This window comes from Salmo salar, chromosome 09, assembly GCF_965601325.2.
Source record: "Salmo salar chromosome 09, fSalSal1, whole genome shotgun sequence".
In the NCBI taxonomy this organism is placed as follows: Eukaryota; Metazoa; Chordata; class Actinopteri; order Salmoniformes; family Salmonidae; genus Salmo; species Salmo salar.
Window position 1 is genome coordinate 113288625 of NC_138299.1, and position 19704 is coordinate 113308328.

General features: G+C 45.1%; 1 protein-coding gene across 4 annotated transcripts in view; it reads right to left on the reverse strand.

Annotated features, from left to right (window-relative positions):
* Positions 1–19704, reverse strand: part of dgkd (diacylglycerol kinase delta) — a 173936-nt gene that overhangs the window by 89314 nt on the left and 64918 nt on the right. For all 4 annotated transcript variants that reach the window (XR_014378845.1, XM_045724294.2, XM_014213440.3 and 1 more), the window contains 7 exons: positions 12185–12289; positions 5621–5753; positions 5165–5271; positions 3411–3536; positions 3031–3133; positions 1898–2060; positions 1673–1781 (listed from right to left, as the gene is read on the reverse strand). Coding sequence is in view for 3 of the 4 variants with exons in the window: in XM_045724294.2 (XP_045580250.1) it covers positions 1673–1781; positions 1898–2060; positions 3031–3133; positions 3411–3536; positions 5165–5271; positions 5621–5753; positions 12185–12289 (846 nt within the window). In the remaining variant the exon portion in view is untranslated. The remainder of the gene's footprint in view (positions 1–1672; positions 1782–1897; positions 2061–3030; positions 3134–3410; positions 3537–5164; positions 5272–5620; positions 5754–12184; positions 12290–19704) is intronic.

The window sequence follows — 19704 nt, forward strand, 5'->3', positions numbered from 1 at the left end:
GGATCACCACCTCAAGCTGAACCTCGGCAAGACGGAGCTGCTCTTCCTCCCGGGGAAGGACTGCCCGTTCCATGATCTCGCCATCACGGTTGACAACTCCCTTGTGTCCTCCTCCCAGAGTGCTAAGAACCTTGGCGTGATCCTGGACAACACCCTGTCGTTCTCCACTAACATCAAGGCGGTGACCCGATCCTGTAGGTTCATGCTCTACAACATTCGCAGAGTACGACCCTGCCTCACACAGGAAGCGGCGCAGGTCCTAATCCAGGCACTTGTCATCTCCCGTCTGGATTACTGCAACTCGCTGTTGGCGGGGCTCCCTGCCTGTGCCATTAAACCCCTACAACTCATCCAGAATGCCGCAGCCCGTCTGGTGTTCAACCTTCCCAAGTTCTCTCACGTCACCCCGCTCCTCCGCTCTCTCCACTGGCTTCCAGTTGAAGCTCGCATCCGCTACAAGACCATGGTGATTGCCTACGGAGCTGTGAAGGGAACGGCACCTCCGTACCTTCAGGCTCTGATCAGGCCCTACACCCAAACAAGGGCACTGCGTTCATCCACCTCTGGCCTGCTGGCCCCCCTACCTCTGAGGAAGCACAGTTCCCGCTCAGCCCAGTCAAAACTGTTCGCTGCTCTGGCACCCCAATGGTGGAACAAGCTCCCTCACGACGCCAGGACAGCGAAGTCAATCACCACCTTCCGGAGACACCTGAAACCCCACCTCTTTAAGGAATACCTAGGATAGGATAAAGTAATCCTTCTAACCCCCCCCCCCCCCCCTTAAAAGATTTAGATGCACTATTGTAAAGTGGTTGTTCCACTGAATATCATAAGGTGAATGCACCAATTTGTAAGTCGCTCTGGATAAGAGCGTCTGCTAAATGACTTAAATGTAAATGTAAATGTTGAGGCATTACCTATTGAATGGTGAAATTACCTACTTATTAATTGACAAATTATACTGTTTTGATGGATTCAGATTGTTCAGTCACATATATTATATGCTCTAGGATGTTGCAGAAGTCCTCTTCTCATTAAGCAACCAATTATACTGTTTTGATAAGAGTTATTTTGTGATAGGTATTTTAAGTTGATGGTGTTAGTGTATTTCGAAAGAGAAATATGTTGTTTTGGCAAACGCACTTCAGTTTAGTGGGATGTGGTAACTGTTTTGCAAATGTGAACCCTGTTTCGATAAAAGTGTTCAAGCAATCGAAAATAACTAATATATGTGAACACAGAGCCCGGAAATCCAGGACTGTGTGTACCTCACGACCAGCAGAGGGCAGCGGTGGTCTGTCTGTTTCTCTGTCTATCTATCTAATAGAGGGAGGGAGTGTTATAAAATGGTAGCTTTGTTACAAGATTGTTAAGAGGGACAAGGGAAACATGAGAGTGGCTGACTGGCACAGTAGTCAAAGCTGCCTGCTAGGCTCAGGGCTTGCTGAGGGATGATGGGAAAGTAGCCAAAGCTCTTTCTCAATTCATCTTTTCCCAATTCCTCTCCTCGCCTCCTTCCCAAAACCCATTAGATGAGAAAGTCTGATGTCCAAGAACGAGAAATAGAGGAAACACAAATTGAGAACGAGCCCAAGAGTCAGTTGGTGTAGCCCAACTGATGGAATATTATTTTCAGCTCATTGCAGATGGAGAGGGGGCGGGATGAACTTGCTTGTTTGTGGAGCGTCAGAGTGTCGATCTCAGAGAGGACCCAGCCCACGCTGCCGTCACCCCCACACACCAGGATCCGGAACGTGTCGAACTTCTGGAAGAGCCGTAAACTAGGAGACACAGAAGAGAGCCCCCTAAAACAAGCAGAAATACACACAGTGCTGTCGTAAACACACACAGCCATGTCAGAAGCATGCATGCACGCACACACACAGGGCAGACTCACCCAAGGTGCGGCCCACCGTTCATGAGGTCAAAGACTTGGGCAGGGTTGAGCAGCTGTTTAAAGCGGCGCAGGAACTTGATGCCCTGGTTGTCTCCACTCTTACTGTTGACGAACACCAGGAGAGGGCTGGTGCAGGAAGGCGGGCAGGTGGCCTTCCAGAACCCTGAGGACCAATGACAGGCAGATGATGAACAATGAGAACCAATGACAAGCAGATGAGGACCAATGACAGGCACATAGAGGGCCACAGACAGGCACATAGAGGGCCACAGACAGGCACATAGAGGGCCACAGACAGGCACATAGAGGGCCACAGACAGGCACATAGAGGGCCACAGACAGGCACATAGAGGGCCACAGACAGGCACATAGAGGGCCACAGACAGGCACATAGAGGGCCACAGACAGGCACATAGAGGGCCACAGACAGGCACATAGAGGGCCACAGACAGGCACATAGAGGGCCACAGACAGGCACATAGAGGGCCACAGACAGGCACATAGAGGGCCACAGACAGGCACATAGAGGGCCACAGACAGGCACAGCCCCAAACCCCCATATTCAGGAGGATAAACAAGGTCCGGAGTCGGGAGCTTTAACCTCTATACCAGACTCTGGCATACACCTGAACTTCTAGGGTCGGTTTCCCGGACACAGATTAATGGAGAATCTCCATTGAGCATGCATTTTAGTTCAGGACTAGGCTTAATCTGTGTCTGGGAAACCAGCCCCTAATATCTAATAAGAAAGAGCATATTTTGTATCGTTTTGCTACGTTAACTTTCCAAAATGTCCAGGTTTAGAAAAAAAAAGGTTGAACAATTTGAATTTCGTGCTTATTCCCTTCTGATTCCTGGAGTCTTCCAACCGGGATTTCTGGAAAACCTGGGAATTTTTGGAAAGTTTCGAATATTACAAACCTAGGCCTAATGACCATTACCCAGGCCTATCACGCTGACATCCCTATATGTCCTGTTCACCCACAAAGAGAGGTGTAAAGTGAAGTTGCCCCTGATCTTGGGTCAGTTTCCCCAATAACGGTTAAGGTTAGCATTGGGAGAGGGAAAGCTGATCCTAGATCTGTACCTAGGGGAAACTTGGCCCCGGAGAGGAAGTGAGGAGCAGAACTCACCGTCAGAGTCGATGCTGTTGAGGGCTGTGGGGGGGATGACCGAAACCTTACACTGCCCCAAGGGACACTTAGTGGACAGCTGCTCCTTACACAGCGTGTGCACCTGGACATCGACACACACGCATGCGCAAACACACTTTATTTTTAGTCACACTACACAGAGCATTACGACAAGCATGTACAGTCAACAACCTGATAAGTACAATGGCCTTGTGACTGTTGTGAATACGTCATAAGTCAGTGCATGCAGGAAAAAAAAAGTGCATTACTACTGTATTGTGGCATAGTAGTAATGCAGTTTGTACTTATCCGATTTGCACTTAACCCAAAGAAGCACCACCCAAATATGCACACACGCACATGCACGCATGCAGACTCACCATGGCCTTGCACCAGAGGCAGCGCCAATCCTGCAGTCGGAGCACACTGCCACACGTCTTGTCACACACTGTACACTTAGCACTAACCGGCAGGTTGCCCTCCAGCCACTGGTGAGGCATAGAGATCTACAGTGAGGGAGAAGTCACTTATTATTCAGTAAGTATTTATTTCTGTCATCATTGAATTAATATGTTTATATATGTTTGCTTTGGCAACACTATGTGGTTACACTTTTCATGCCAATAAAGCCTTTAGAATTGAGAGAGAGAGACAGAGCGAGAAAGAGAGAGAAAGAAAGAGAGAGAGATAGAGCGCAACCAACCTTTGCCCATAGACAACAAATTGCACCAAAGGGAATATACACTGAACAAAAATTATAAACAACAATTTCTAAGATTTTACTGAGTTACAGTTCATATAAGGAAATCAGTAAATTGAAATAAATTCATTACGCCCTAATCTATGAATTTCACATAACTGGGAATACAGTTATGCATCTGTTGGTCACAGATACCTTAAAAAAAATGTAGGGTCGTGGATCAGAAAACCAGTCAGTATCTGGTGTGACCACCATTTGCCTCATGGAGCGCGACATCTCCTTCTCAGAGTTGATCAGGCTGTAGATTGTGGCCTGTGGAATGTTGTCCCACTCCTTATCAATGGCTGTGCGAAGTTTCTGGATATTGGCAGGAACTGGAACACGCTGTCATACACGTAGATCCAGAGCATCCTTAACATGCTCAATGGGTGACATGTCTGATGAGTATGCAGGCCATAGAAGAACTGGGACATTTTCAGCTTCCAGGAATTGTGTACAGATCCTTGCGACACGGGGCAGTGCATTATCATGCTGAACCATGAGAAGATGGCGTCGGATGAATGGCACGACAATGGGCCTCAGGATATCATCATGGTATCTCTGTACATTCAAATTGCCATCCATAAAATGCAATTGTGTTTGTTGTCTGTGGCTTAATCCTGCCCATACCATAACCCCACGATGGGGCACTCTGTTCACAACAATAACATCAGCAAACCGCTCGCCCACACAACGCCATACACGGTGTCTGCCATGTACTGTTGAACCTGGGATTCAGGCGGCTTACAAAACCAAGCCCTGTCCTGCTTTGTACACACTACACCTCTGATTTCAGTTCTTTGTTCACCCAGGATGATGTTCTGCACCCAATGACATGTCACCGCAGATGAGTGAGTGAAAGAGTGAGGGCAGTGAGTGTTTACCTAGAAGTGAATGAGGATTAGCTTTGAGAACAAACTGATAGTCCCTGTTGTAGGTATAATTTCAGATGTCTTTAACAGTAGGAATAGTGGGCAAGGGCACTATAGCCTACTACTTGTAATCAACGATTTGTTTAATATATTGATTATAAGGCTGAAGTGAGTCTATATAGCCTATACGTATATGCCATTTCTTGATACACTGTGTATATAGGATATTATGGATTGTTTTTACCAGTTTTTTAATGTTGCATGCTTTTTAAAATGTATATTGTTTGACATATTTGATGTATGCTTTTGCATAACGTACAATGATGTTTAATAAAAACCGGCAACACTGCACTTCTCTCTAGCTGAAGTACAGGGGACATCTCTAGCCTTATTTTTGAGGAGCCCTCACACAGCTCCAGGGTGAAGTTTCCCCTAGATACAGATCTAGGTTCAGCTTCCCCTCCCCAATCCTAACCTCAACCATTAGTGGGGAAAATGCTAAACTGACCCCTTACTCACTCACCCCATCCTCATCTTCGATGATGTCCTTCCCAATGGATGCCAGAGTAGTCCACTTGCAGTTGTTGGTCGCTCGGACAGCACAACGTTTGTGGGCCTTGAACTTACACACTGTGAGAAGGAGAAATGCATCGGATTAACAAACACATACACATCCAAAGAGACAGACACACAGATGCACATTCACACACTGTGACGCAGCATTCCACCAGTCTCTCTTTCGTGTGCACGGTGTCTGTCTCACGCATGGTGTCTCCATTCACGTTCCAATCTTCCAGACAAGTCAGTTAACATTACACATACCCATGAAGATCCATGACAATCATATCAGATCGGACCAGTGGATCCGGACCCGCTCGGGTCGGATTGGGTCTCAGGTATTCAGGTACAGGTGGATCTGTGAAGACCTTTAGCTGGCATATAGCCAGGGCAGTGTGTATATGTACAGAGAGGTACGTACCTTCACAGGACAGTCCGTGCGAGGTGACTCCGGACAGGGCCTCGCGGCACACGTTGCAGTAGGTGGGACGGGCGTGGGAGCAGGCATACCAGTTATGCATCCCAGAGAAGTGATCCATGCTATACTGGGTGGACTGGGAGGGGAACAGAGGAGACGAGAGAGGGGAAATAAGCCCTAAATCGTCCCCGTTAATAACTACTACTCATTTTAGGATTTCTTCATCCTGTGTTGCATCCCAAATGGCACCCTATACAGAGCCCTATGGGCCCTGGTCAAAAGTAGTGCACTTTATAGGAAATAGGGTCCCATTTGGGATGGAAGCCTGATCCTGGGGACCCACAGAGGATAGGATTTCTGTTCATCTTCTTACCCACCACTAATAGGCTACACTTGATTCAACTAATCAAAGGCTTAAGAAGTTGAAATCAGGTGTGTTAGTGTTGGGCTATAACAAAAACGTGCACCCCTGTCAGTCCAACAGGATCAGGGTTAAGAAACCCAGTGCAGACATTAGCATAGATATCGTTATTGCCTTGCTAATAAATGTATACGGCGAAACTACAGTGTTCGTTTAACCTGTCTGGGCTAGGGAGCAGTATTTTCACGGCCGGATGAAAAACGTACCCAATTTAAACAGGTTACTACTCTGGCCCAGAAATTAGAATATGCATATTATTAGATTTGGATAGAAAACACTCTGAAGTTTCTAAAACTGTTTGAATGGTGTCTGTGAGTATAACAGAACTCATATGGCAGGCAAAAACCTGAGAAAAATTCAACCAGGAAGCGGAGGATCTGAGAATTGTAGTTCTTCTTTCTAGTCCCTTTCGAAACTACAGTATCCGTGGGGTTACGTTGCACTTCCTAAGGCTTCCATTGGCTGTCTAAAGCCTTCAGAAAATGGTTTGAGCATTCTCCTGTCACTGGGCAGATAATAGGAGCCCAGTTTCTGAGTGGACTGCCTGGCAACAAAGGGATTGGATATGCGCAGTCACGAGGGGATGCTGTTCCTTCTTTTTCTCCTTGAATGAATACGCTATTGTCCGGTTGGAATATTATCGCAATTTTACGTTAAAAATACCATAAAGATTGATTTTAAACAGCGTTTGACATGCTTCTAAGTACGGTAATGGAACATTTTGACTTTGTCTCTGGTTCTGCGCTCGCGCGTTATGCCTTTGGATAAGTGATCTGTAAGCACGAACAAAACGGAGGTATTTCGACATAAATAAGAAAATTGAAAAATGTGCTTTCTCCATAAAGCCATTTTAAAATCTGACACAACGGTTGCATCCAGGAGTAGTGTATCTATAATTCTTAAAATAATTGTTATATATTTTGTCAACGTTTATGATGAGTATTTTTGTAAATTGATATGCACATTCACCGGACGTTGTGGTGGGAATACATTTTCTGAACATCACGCGGCAATGTAAAATGCAGTTTTTGGATATAAATATGAACTTTATTGAACAAAACATACATGTATTGTGTAACATAATGTCCTAGGAGTGTCATCTGATGAAGATCGTCAAAGGTTAGTGCTTCACTTAGCTGTGTTTTGGGTTTTATTGACACATGTCCTTGCTTAGACAAAAATAATCACACAGCCATTTTCCATGTACTCTCCTAACATAATCTAATGTTTTGCTTTCGCTGTAAAGCCTTTTTGAAATCGGACAATGTGGTTACATGAAGGAGAAGTGTATCTTTAAAAATGGTGTAAAATAGTTGTATGTTTGAGAAAGCTGAATTATGACATTGTTGTTTTTGAATTTTCCGCCCTGATATTTCACTGACTGTCCCGCTAGCGTCCCACGTAACCCATAGAAGTTAAAAGTTGCATCGTACTGCAGCACAGCTTGCGGGCTGCCACAGAATTCTATGGCATGTTATTTAAGTGTCAGCTATTGTTGTCATTAATGCTAGTTATTGCTAGTTTGACCACCAGAGGGCATCTTTGAGAAGCATTTGACTGTTTTCAATATTGGCTGTACTAGAGAATTTAAAACCTTTTTTTGTAAAGACATAGTATATGGGATTGATTTTAAGAAATGTAGCTTAATTAATTTGATTAATATTATTCCAAGAAAAATGAAACCCTCAGGGTTTCAGTTAGGAAAATATGGAGCTGTACAATGTGACCGGTCAGGAGTAGGCTACTAAGTGACCAAGTGAAGAGCAAAATAATCATAACATTTCCACATCCTAATTTTAGGCTAACCAATACCCAAACAGAGATTCAGTGAAAATAACAATCTCATTTATTTATCAAGACCAGTCCCCATGCTTGTCTCAGAGCAGCGCGAAACGGTGCTGAAATAGTTGACCACACGCGGGTAGGCTATTGCTTCAAATCCTATTATAACAATTGGATGACTTTGGGTGTTCCAGTAAGCAACACTTTGTGGCCTTCATTAGCCTACTTTATTGCAATACTTTCATTCAGTGATATTTACTCCCATAGTAATTCGTTATGGATCCATCCAGATGTGGTTAGAAAACAATGCGTTTGGTGGACTCGGTAAGAGTCTATTGTTCTGCTGATAGTCTATCAAGGCTGGATGGATTCCTTTGTATTCTTAAAATAACTCCAGCACAGAGAAGAGAAAGGACCCTTGAACAATTAAACATGTCAGTAAATACTGTTAGACTTGGGGATTATGGTCACGGACAGTGCTATTCCCGTGTTACACCGAAATCGAAAGCCCAGGAAAATGAACAGGTACAGTAGGCTACAATACAGTAAAGTAGGCCTAATAATGCTAAAAATAATGCTGAAATAAATGTACTGCTGGTCTTTACTGTATGCTGTACATTTTTACATTAACTAACATTTCCAGCGAGACTATTCAAGCCATCGACTCACTGATGATTGAAGATGAACGATCGGCAAAGGCAATCTGGAATCTGATGGCATCACGGCACAACATCAACATCGCTCTAATCACAGTCGGAAAACAGTTGAAGAAACTTGAGTGGACTTATGATCTAATTAGCACTGTAGATCTAATTAAATTAGATTGGAGGATTCAAAATTAATATTTAAGGGGCATTTTTCATTATGGCAGAACAGGTGTGTGATATTGATTTAGAAATGTAAAACCTTAAAGAATATCTAAGGGGCATTTATATAATTATAATGCAGGGGAAATAATAATAATAATCGTTGGATAACAGATCAGCTCTCGGAACTCATTAAGAGTTATATAATCAATATAATCATTAATTTAGAAGGTTAAACCCATAGGTTTTAGGCCTGCAGTAGGTTATAATAATCTGCCTTCTGGGAATGTTAAAAAGCCCAAAAGTTATGGGTGGAGTTAGAATTTTGGCTATCAGAAGTATTAAAATCAACCAATGTCAGCCTTTAACTTCTATGGGCTGCGGGACACAGCCAGTGAAATATCAGGGCGGCAAATTCAAAACAACAAAATGTCATAATTCAAATTTCTCAAACCTACAACTATTTTACACCATTTTAAAGATACACCTCTCCTTAATCCAACCACATTGTCCGATTTCAAAAAGGCTTTATGGCGAAAGCATAAAGTTAGATTATGTTAGGACAGTGCCAACACAAGAAAAACCACACAGCCATTTTCCAAGCAGGAGAGGGGTCACAAAAAACAGAAATACAGCTAAAATTAAGCACTAACCTTTGACAATCTTCATCAGATGACACTCCTAGGTATCAATGTTACACAATACATGTATGTTTTGTTCGATAAAGTTCATATTTATCTAAAAAAAAATAAAAAATTACATTGGAGCGTGAAGTTCAGAAAATATTTTGCCTCCAAAACTGCCGGTGAATCAGCACAAAAATTTACAAAAATACTCATCATAAACGTTGACAAAATATTAAAAACTGTTATTCAAAGAATTATAGATAATATCTCCTTAACCTGTTGGGGCTAGGGGGCAGTATTTGCACGGCCGGATATTTTTTTTTTACCCGATTTAATCTGGTTACTACTCTTGCCCAGAAATGAGAACATGCATATAATTAGCAGTTTTGGATACAAAACACTCTAAAGTTTCTAAAACTGTTTGAATGGTGTCTGTGAGTATAACAGAACTCATATGGCAGGCCAAAACCTGAGAAGATTCCATACAGGAAGTGCCCTGTCTGACAATTTGTTGTCCTTCTGTTGCATCTCTATCGAAAAAACAGCATCTGTGCTGTAACGTGACACTTTCTAAGGCTCCCATTGGCTCTCTAAAGCCGCCAGAAAGTGGAATGGTGTGTCTGCTGTCTCTGGGCAAAGTACAACAGCTCTGTTTGTGAGTGGTCAGCCTGGGGACAGTGAGACAGATGCGCGGTCACGAGAATTCTCCATTTTTTTCTTTCAGCCTTTGAATGAATACAACGTTGCCCGGTTGGAATATGATCGCTATTTTACGAGAAAAATAGCATAAAAATGGATTTTAAACAGCGTTTGACATGCTTCTAAGTACGTAATGGAATATTTAGAATTTTTTGGTCACGAAATGCGCTCGCGCGTCACCCTTCGGATAGTGACCTGAACGCACGAACAAAACGGAGCTATTTGAATATAACTATGGATTATTTGGAACCAAAACAACATTTGTTGTTGAAGTAGAAGTCGTGGGAGTGCATTCTGACGAAGAACAGCAAAGGTAATCCAATTTTCTAATAGTAATTCTGAGTTTAGTGAGTCCCAAACTTGGTGGGTGTCAAAATAGCTAGCCGTGATGGCCGAGCTATGTACTCAGAATATTGCAAAATGTGCTTTCGCCGAAAAGCTATTTTAAAATCAGACATAGCGATTGCATAAAGGAGTTCTGTATCTATAATTCTTAAAATAATTGTAATGTATTTTGTGAACGTATATCATCAGTAATTTAGTAAATTCACCGGAAGTTTGCGGTGGGTATGCTAGTTCTGAACATCACATGCTAATGTAAAAAGCTGGTTTTTGATATAACTATGAACTTGATTGAACAAAACATGCATGTATTGTATAACATAATGTCCAAGGAGTGTCATCTGATGAAGATCATCAAAGGTTAGTGCTGTATTTAGCTGTGGTTTGGTTTGTGTGACATATATGCTTGCTTGGAAAATGGCTATGTGATTATTTTTGGCAGGGTACTCTCCTGACATAATCTAATGTTTTGCTTTCGCTGTAAAACCTTTTTGAAATCGAACAATGTGGTTACATTAACGAGAGTCTTGTCTTTAAAATGGTGTAAAATAGTCATATGTTTGAGAAATCTAAGTTATAGCATTTTTGAGGTATTTGTATTTCGCACCACGCGATTCCACTGGCTGTTGACTAGGGTGGGACGCTTGCCCAGGGAAGTTAATGCAACCGCTGTGACAGATTTAAAAAAAATCTTCACGGGGAAAGCACACTTTGCAATAATCTGAGTACGGCGCTCAGAAAAATACATCAGGCAATACAGATAGCCGCCATTTTGGAGTCATCGAAAATCATAAATAGCATTATAAATATTCACTTACCTTTGATGATCTTCATCAGAAGGTACTTCCAGGAATCCCAGGTCCACAATAAATGTTGTTTTGTTCGATAAAGTCCATAATTTATGTCCAAATTTTCCTTTCCATGGTAGCAAGATCTAACTATTTTTGCCAACTTTCTATTAAATGTACTGGAGTGAGATTATTTCTTTCGGGATATGTATATCGAGTATGTCCACATCCCCGTCAGTCCATTTTATTGATAAACTACACGGTAATGGAAAAGTTGTATTTTTTTGTTTGTTATTTAGAATAATTTATTTCTGTTTTTAGAGAGAGAGAAACCAAAAGCCCCCAGTGCCTATTTTTCAAAAATCCACGTCAAGTGAAATTCCCCCATTGTATTTACCCAATTTCTCTCTTAACTACAGGACCACTGACAGTTTTTTGTTGTTGTTCCCTGATGCAGGACTCTAGTGCCAGAGAAGAGAGACTCTCAGACTGAAAACACCATAAAATTTACGAAAAGATAGTCCATTTGTGCCACAGTTTAGACTACCGATAGATTAGCATTCTAACTCATCCTAGTGATAGGGGGGTGCAATGACATAATGCCACCATCTACCACTAACGGTCACGGCATGAGCTCAAAACTTTTAAAGGAAGAACCACTGTAACCTACTAAAGGTCAAATCGGAGCTATTACCATAGTACCTGTTGTACGTATCCTTTCCCGGAAGACACATTTCAGTTGAATACATTCAGTTGGACAACTGACTAGGTACCCCGCTTCTCCTTTCCTTCCACGCAAGTGTCTAGGCAAGGAGAGTAGAGTACAGCGGCAATTTTTTTTTGGGGGGGGGGGGGTCCCAGGTATCTCTGCTTTCTCAAAGTGTGCATTGTGTTAACATACCTTCAGGGATTTGGAAGAAAATGACTGGTACATGGAATCTCCCTGTAGCCCAATGCTTTTCCATTTGTGGGGAGTAGTGAATGAGCGCACACTTCAAGAGGAAGGAGAGATTAATGGGACTTACCCTGGGATTGGATGAGAAGCGAGGTAGAGAAGAGTGACCCCTGACCTCTTACCCCTGACTCTGTGACCTTGCCCTCACCTCAAAGTGTTCTCTGTTCTGAACGCTCTTCAGGGCTGCCATCCAGTCCTCCATCTCTTTCCTGTTCTCCGCACACAGAATCAGCCGGCGACAAGGAGTGATGATCTACACAGAGAGAGGACAAGACAAATATCACTTAACAGAAAGAGAGAGCGCAAGACACACCAAGTGCTCAGAGAAATGAAACCAGGGGTTGTGCAATGCCATGTGGCCAGGAATGCAAACACAGAAGAAAGCACATCCAGTCCCATGCTTTGGCACTCTGACTGAGTTGATGGGCCAACTTGAGTGTGTGTGTGTGCACAAATGTGACACAAAGATGTGTGTGAGGGTGAACGTGCCTGTGTATCAGCTTTATTAGATGTACGACTGTGCTTTTTGGAAAAGTTGTGAGTCTGTGCGTGTGTGTATGTATTGATAGATTGATTGGGTCAGAGGTTGTGGATGAATGTGGGTAAGTAGCGCTATTTCCACAGAGCGGACGTCCATTTCCTTTCCTCCACAGCTTCTTCACAAAGGGGCTCCTGTTCCCAGATGGATAAAAATAGTCGCACGCCTTTCCTCTCTCCCAGAGACCAGCACCGCAAACACGCATGCACTTAAGATGGCCCACACACACACACAATAGACTTAGTAAGACTTCTCTTTGCATCTGTCGCATTATGGCATCTGTGACACCATGGGGGGCCATTGAGGACATCTCCATTTTAAAGTAGTCCATTTCTTCTTCTATGAGTTGGTAAACAAACTGAAAGGGTGCATACTGCCACCTGGAGTGTGTTGTTTGAACAGGTATAAAGCCAATTTTGGTATACAGTGCATTCGGAAAGTATTCTTGGCCCCTTCCCTTTTTCCACATTTTGTTACGTTACAGCATATTCTAAAAAGGATCAAATATTTTTTCCCCCCTCATCATTCTACACACAATACCCCATAATGACAAAGGAAAAAAATAAGTAAATAAGTATTCAGACCATTTGAGCTCAGGTGCAACCTGTGTCGATTTATCATCCTTGAGATGTTTCTACAACTTGATTAGAGTCCACCTGTGGTAAATTCAATTGATTGGGCATGATTTGGAAAGGCACACACCTGTCTATATAAAGTCCCACAGTTTACAGAGCATGTCTGAGCAAATACCAAGCCATGAGGTCGAAGGAATTGTCCGTAGAGCTCCGAGACAGGATTGTGTCGAGGCACAGGTCTGGGAAGAATACCAAAAAATGTCTGCAGCAATGAAGGTCCCTAAGCTCACAGTGGCATCCATCATTCCTAAATGGAAGAAGATTGGAACCACCTACACTCTTCCTAAAGCTGGCTGCCCGGCCAAACTGAGCAATCGGGGAGAAGGGCCTTGGTCAGGGAGGTGACCAAGAACCTGACGGTCACTCTGACAGAGCTCCAGAGTTCCTCTGTGGAGAAGGGAGAACCTTCCAGAAGGACAACCATCTCTGCAGCACTCCACCAATCAGGCCTTTATGGTAGAGTGGCCAGACGGAAGCCACTCCTCAGTAAAAGGCACATGACAGCTCGCTTGGAGTTTGCCAAAAGGCACCTAAAGGGCTCTCAGACAATGAGAAACTAAATGAAACTAAACTAAATGAGAAACAATGATGAAACAAAAATTGAACTCTTTGGCCTCAATGCCAAGCATCACGTCTGGAGGAAACCTGGCACCATCCCTACGGTGAAGCACGGTGGTGGCAGCATCATGCTATGGGAATGTTTTTCAGTGGCAAGTAGACTATTGATTATGATGATGGCACCGGAGAGAACGGCTGACGTTTTACGGTCTCCTAATTTTGTACATAATGTTTCTGCCACTGCCTCTTATGACCGAAAATAACTTCTAGAAATCAGAACAGCGATTACTCACCTCGTACTGAGACAACTTTATCTTTAAGGAGTCGGACGAGAGACATTTACTCCAGACAACCGAAAAGGCCCTTATCCCGTCATTCGCAGGAGAAAGAGACGGAGACATCGAGGACGAAGGTCAAGGTGCCTTGTAAGGATCCGGTGGCGAGTGAGTAATTTGCCTTTACGGCGAGTGAGTAATTTGCCCATACCATCGGTCCTATTAGCCAACGTACAATCATTGAATAATAAAAAACACGAACTACAAGCACGTATATCCTACCAACAGGACATTAAAAAGTGTAATAAGCTTATGTTTCACCGAGTCGTGGCTGAACGATGACATGAATAGCATACAGTTGGCGGGTTATACAATGTATCAGCAGGATAGAACAGTAGCCTCTGGTAAGACAAGGGGTGCGGCCTATGTATATTTGTAAACAACAGCTGGTGCATGATATCTAAGGAAGTCTCAAGGTTTGCTCGCCTGAGGTAGAGTATCTCATGATAAGCTGTAGACCACACTATTTACCAAAAGAGTTTATCTATATTCTATGTCGCTACCTATTTACCAACACAAACCGATACTGGCACTAAGACCGCACTCAATGAGCTGTATAGGGCCATAAGCAAACAGGAAAAAGCTCATCCAGGAGGCGCTCCTAGTGGCCAGGGACTTTAGTGCAGGGAAACTTAAATCCATTTCACCAAATTTCTACCAGCTTGTTAAATATGATGCAACCAGAGAGAAAAAAAAAACTCTAGACCACCTTTACTTCCCACACAGAGATGCATACAAAGCTCTCCCTCAACCTCCATTTGGCAAATCTGACCATAATTCTATCCTCCTGATTCCTGCTAACAAGCGATAACTAAAGCAGGAAGCACCAATGACTCTGTCAATAAAAAAGTGGTCAGATGAAGCAGATGCTAAGCTACAGGACAGTTTTGCTAGCACAGACTGGAATATGTTCTGGGATTCTTCCGATGGCATTGAGGAGTACACCACATCACTCACTGGCTTCATCAATAAGTGCATCGATGACGTCGTCACCACAGTGACTGTACGTACATACCACGACCAGAAGCCATGGATTACAGGCAACATCCGTACTGAGCTAAAGGGTAGAGCTGCCACTTTCAAGGAGCGGGACTCCAACCCGGAAGCTTATTTGAAATCCCGCTATGCCCTCTGACGAACCATCAAACAAGCAAAGCATCAATACAGGACTAAGATCCCATCACACGAAACCGGCTCTGACGCGTCGGATGTGGCAGGGCTTGCAAACTATTACAGACTACAAAAAGGAAGCGCAGCCGCGAGCTGCCCAGTGACACGGGCCTACCAGACAAGCTAAATTACTTCTATGCTCGCTTCGAGGCAAATAATACTGAAACATGCATGAGAGCATTAGCTGTTCCGGATGATTGTGTGATCACGCTCTCCGTAGCCGATGTGAGTAAGACCTTTAAAACAGGTCAACATTCACAAGGCCGCAGGGCCAGATGGATTACCAGGACGTGTACTCCGAGCATGCGCTGACCAACTGGCAAGTGTTTTCACTGACATTTTCAACCTCTCCCTGACGGAATCTGTAATACCAACATGTTTCAAGCAGACCACCATAGTCCCTGTGCCCAAGAACACTAAAGTAACCTGCCTAAATGACTGATGATCTGTCTATCTCCTCATTTGAATTCCATGCTGTCACAGTTACCAGCCCTTTCAAGCTTAACATCCTTATCATTTATCGCCCTCCAGGTTCCCTTGGAGAGTTCATCAATGAGCTTGACGCCTTGATAAGTTCCTTTCCTGAGGATGGCTCACCTCTCACAGTTCTGGGTGACTTTAACCTCCCCACGTCTACCTTCGACTCATTCCTCTCTGCCTCCTTCTTTCCACTCCTCTCCTCTTTCGACCTCACCCTCTCACCTTCCCCCCCTACTCACAAGGCAGGCAATACGCTTGACCTCATCTTTACTAGATGCTGTTCTTCCACTAATCTCATTGCAACTCCCCTCCAAGTCTCCGACCACTACCTTGTATCCTTTTCCCTCTCGCTCTCATCCAACACTTCTCACTCTCCCCCTACTCGGATGGTATTGCGCCGTCCCAACCTTCGCTCTCTCTCTCCCGCTACTCTCTCCTCTTCCAGCCTATCATCTCTTCCCTCTGCTCAAACCTATCTCCTGATTCTGCTTCCTCAACCCTCCTCTCCTCCCTTTCTGCATCCTTTGATTTTCTCTGTCCCCTATCCTCCAGGCCGGCTCGGTCAATCCCCTCCTGCTCCGTGGCTCGACGACTCACTACGAGCTCACAGAACAGGGCTCCGGGCAGCCGAGCGGAAATGGAGGAGAACTCGCCTCCCTGCGGACCTGGCATCTTTTCACTCCCTCCTCTCTACATTCTCCTCTTCTGTCTCTGCTGCTAAAGCCACTTTCTACCACTCTAAATTCCAAGCATTTGCCTCTAACCCTAGGAAGCTCTTTGCTACCTTCTCCTCCCTCCTGTATCCTCCCCCCCCCCCCTCCTCCCTCTCTGTGGATGACTTCGTCAACCATTTTGAAAAGAAGGTTGACGATATCCGATCCTCGTTTGCTAAGTCAAACGACATCGCTGGTCCTGCTCACACTGCCCTACCCTGTGCTTTGACCTCTTTCTCCCCTCTCTCTCCAGATGAAATCTCGCGTCTTGTGACGGCCGGCCGCCCAACAACCTGCCCACTTGACCCTATCCCCTCCTCTCTTCTCCAGACCATTTCCGGAGACCTTCTCCCCTTCCTCACCTCGCTCATCAACTCATCCTTGACCGCTGGCTACGTCCCTTCCGTCTTCAAGAGAGCGAGAGTTGCACCCCTTCTGAAAAAACCTACACTCGATCCCTCCGATGTCAACAACTACAGACCAGTATCCCTTCTTTCTTTTCTCTCCAAAACTCTTGAACGTGCCGTCCTTGGCCAGCTCTCCTGCTATCTCTCTCAGAATGACCTTCTTGATCCTAATCAGTCAGGTTTCAAGACTGGGCATTCAACTGAGACTGCTCTTCTCTGTGTCACGGAGGCTCTCCGCACTGCTAAAGCTAACTCTCTCTCCTCTGCTCTCATCCTTCTAGACCTATCTGCTGCCTTTGATACTGTGAACCATCAGATCCTCCTCTCCACCCTCTCCGAGTTGGGCATCTCCGGCGCGGCCCACGCTTGGATTGCGTCCTACCTGACAGGTCGCTCCTACCAGGTGGCGTGGCGAGAATCTGTCTCCGCACCATGCGCTCTCACCACTGGTGTCCCCCAGGGCTCTGTTCTAGGCCCTCTCCTATTCTCGCTATACACCAAGTCACTTGGCTCTGTCATATCCTCACATGGTCTCTCCTATCATTGCTATGCAGATGACACACAATTAATCTTCTCCTTTTCCCCTTCTGATAACCAGGCGGCGAATCGCATCTCTGCATGTCTGTCAGACATATCAGTGTGGATGACGGATCACCACCTCAAGCTGAACCTCGGCAAGACGGAGCTGCTCTTCCTCCCGGGGAAGGACTGCCCGTTCCATGATCTCGCCATCACGGTTGACAACTCCCTTGTGTCCTCCTCCCAGAGTGCCAAGAACCTTGGCGTGATCCTGGACAACACCCTGTCGTTCTCCACTAACATCAAGGCGGTGACCCGATCCTGTAGGTTCATGCTCTACAACATTCGCAGAGTACGACCCTGCCTCACACAGGAAGCGGCGCAGGTCCTAATCCAGGCACTTGTCATCTCCCGTCTGGATTACTGCAACTCGCTGTTGGCTGGGCTCCCTGCCTGTGCCATTAAACCCCTACAACTCATCCAGAACGCCGCAGCCCGTCTGGTGTTCAACCTTCCCAAGTTCTCTCACGTCACCCCGCTCATCCGCTCTCTCCACTGGCTTCCAGTTGAAGCTCGCATCCGCTACAAGACCATGGTGATTGCCTACGGAGCTGTGAAGGGAACGGCACCTCCATACCTTCAGGCTCTGATCAGGCCCTACACCCAAACAAGGGCACTGCGTTCATCCACCTCTGGCCTGCTGGCCCCCCTACCTCTGAGGAAGCACAGTTCCCGCTCAGCCCAGTCAAAACTGTTCGCTGCTCTGGCACCTCAATGGTGGAACATGCTCCCTTACGACGCCAGGACAGCGGAGTCAATCACCACCTTCCGGAGACACCTGAAACCCCACCTCTTTAAGGAATACCTAGGATAGGATAAAGTAATCCTTCTAACCCCCCCCCCTAAAAGATTTAGATGCACTATTGTAAAGTGGTTGTTCCACTGGATATCATAAGGTGAATGCACCAATTTGTAAGTCGCTCTGGATAAGAGCGTCTGCTAAATGACTTAAATGTAAATGTAAATGACTAACGACCCGTAGCACTCACGTCTGTAGCGATGAAGTGCTTTGAAAGGCTGGTCATGGCTCACATCAACACCATTATCCTAGAATTTGCATACCACCCCAACAGATCCACAGATGACACAATCTCTATTGCACTCCACACTGCCCTTTCCCACCTGGACAAATGGAACACCTATGTGAGACTACTATTCATTGACTACAGCTCAGCGTTCAACCCTATAGTGCCCTCAAAGCTCATCACTAAGCTAAGGACCCTGGGACTAAACACCTCCCTCTGCAACTGGATCCTGGACTTCCTGACGGGTCGCCCCCAAGTGGTAAGGGTAGGTAACAACACAGCCGCCACGCTGATCCTCAACATGGGGGCCCCTCAGGGGCGTGCTCAGTCCCCTCATGTACTCCCTGTTCACTCATGACTGCATGGCTAGGAACGACTCCAATACCATCATTAAGTTTGCTGATGACACAACAGTGGTAGGCCTGATCACCGACAACAATGAGTCTATAGGAAGGAGGTCAGAGACCTGACCGTGTGGTGCCAGGACAACAACCTCTCCCTCAACGTGATCCAGAAAAATGAGATGATTGTGGAGTACAAGAAAAGGAGGACCGAGCACGCCCCCATTCTCATCGACTGGGCTGTAGTGGAGCAGGTTGAGAGCTTCAAGTTCCTTGGTGTCACAAACATGGTCCAAGCACACCAAGACAGTCGTGAAGAAGGCACGACAAAACCTATTCCCCCTCAGGAGATGGAAAATATTTGGCATGGGTCCTCAGATCCTCAAAAAGTTCTACAGCTGCACCATCGAGAACATCCTGACTGGTTGCATCACTGCCTGGTATGGCAACTGCTCGGCCTTCGACCGCAAGGCACTACAGAGGGTAGTACGTACGGCCCAGTACATCACTGGGGCAAAGCTTCCTGCCATCTAAGACCTCTATTACCAGGCAGTGTCAGAGGAAGGCCATAAAATGTGTCAAAGACTCCAGCCAACCTAGTCATAGACTGTTCTCTCTGCTACCACATGGCAAGCGGTAGCACTGATGCAATTCTCTGTTTATTATCGATGCATAGTCACTTTAATCTACATTTACATATTACCTCAATTACCTCAACTAACCGGTGCCTCCGCACATTGACTCTACTGGTACCCCCTGTATATAGCCTTGCTATTGTTATTTTACTGCTGTTCTTTAATTACTTGTTACTTTAATTTCTTATTTTTTACTTGTCTTAAAACTGCATTGTTGGATAACCTCTATGGGCTAGGTGGGACGCTTGCGTC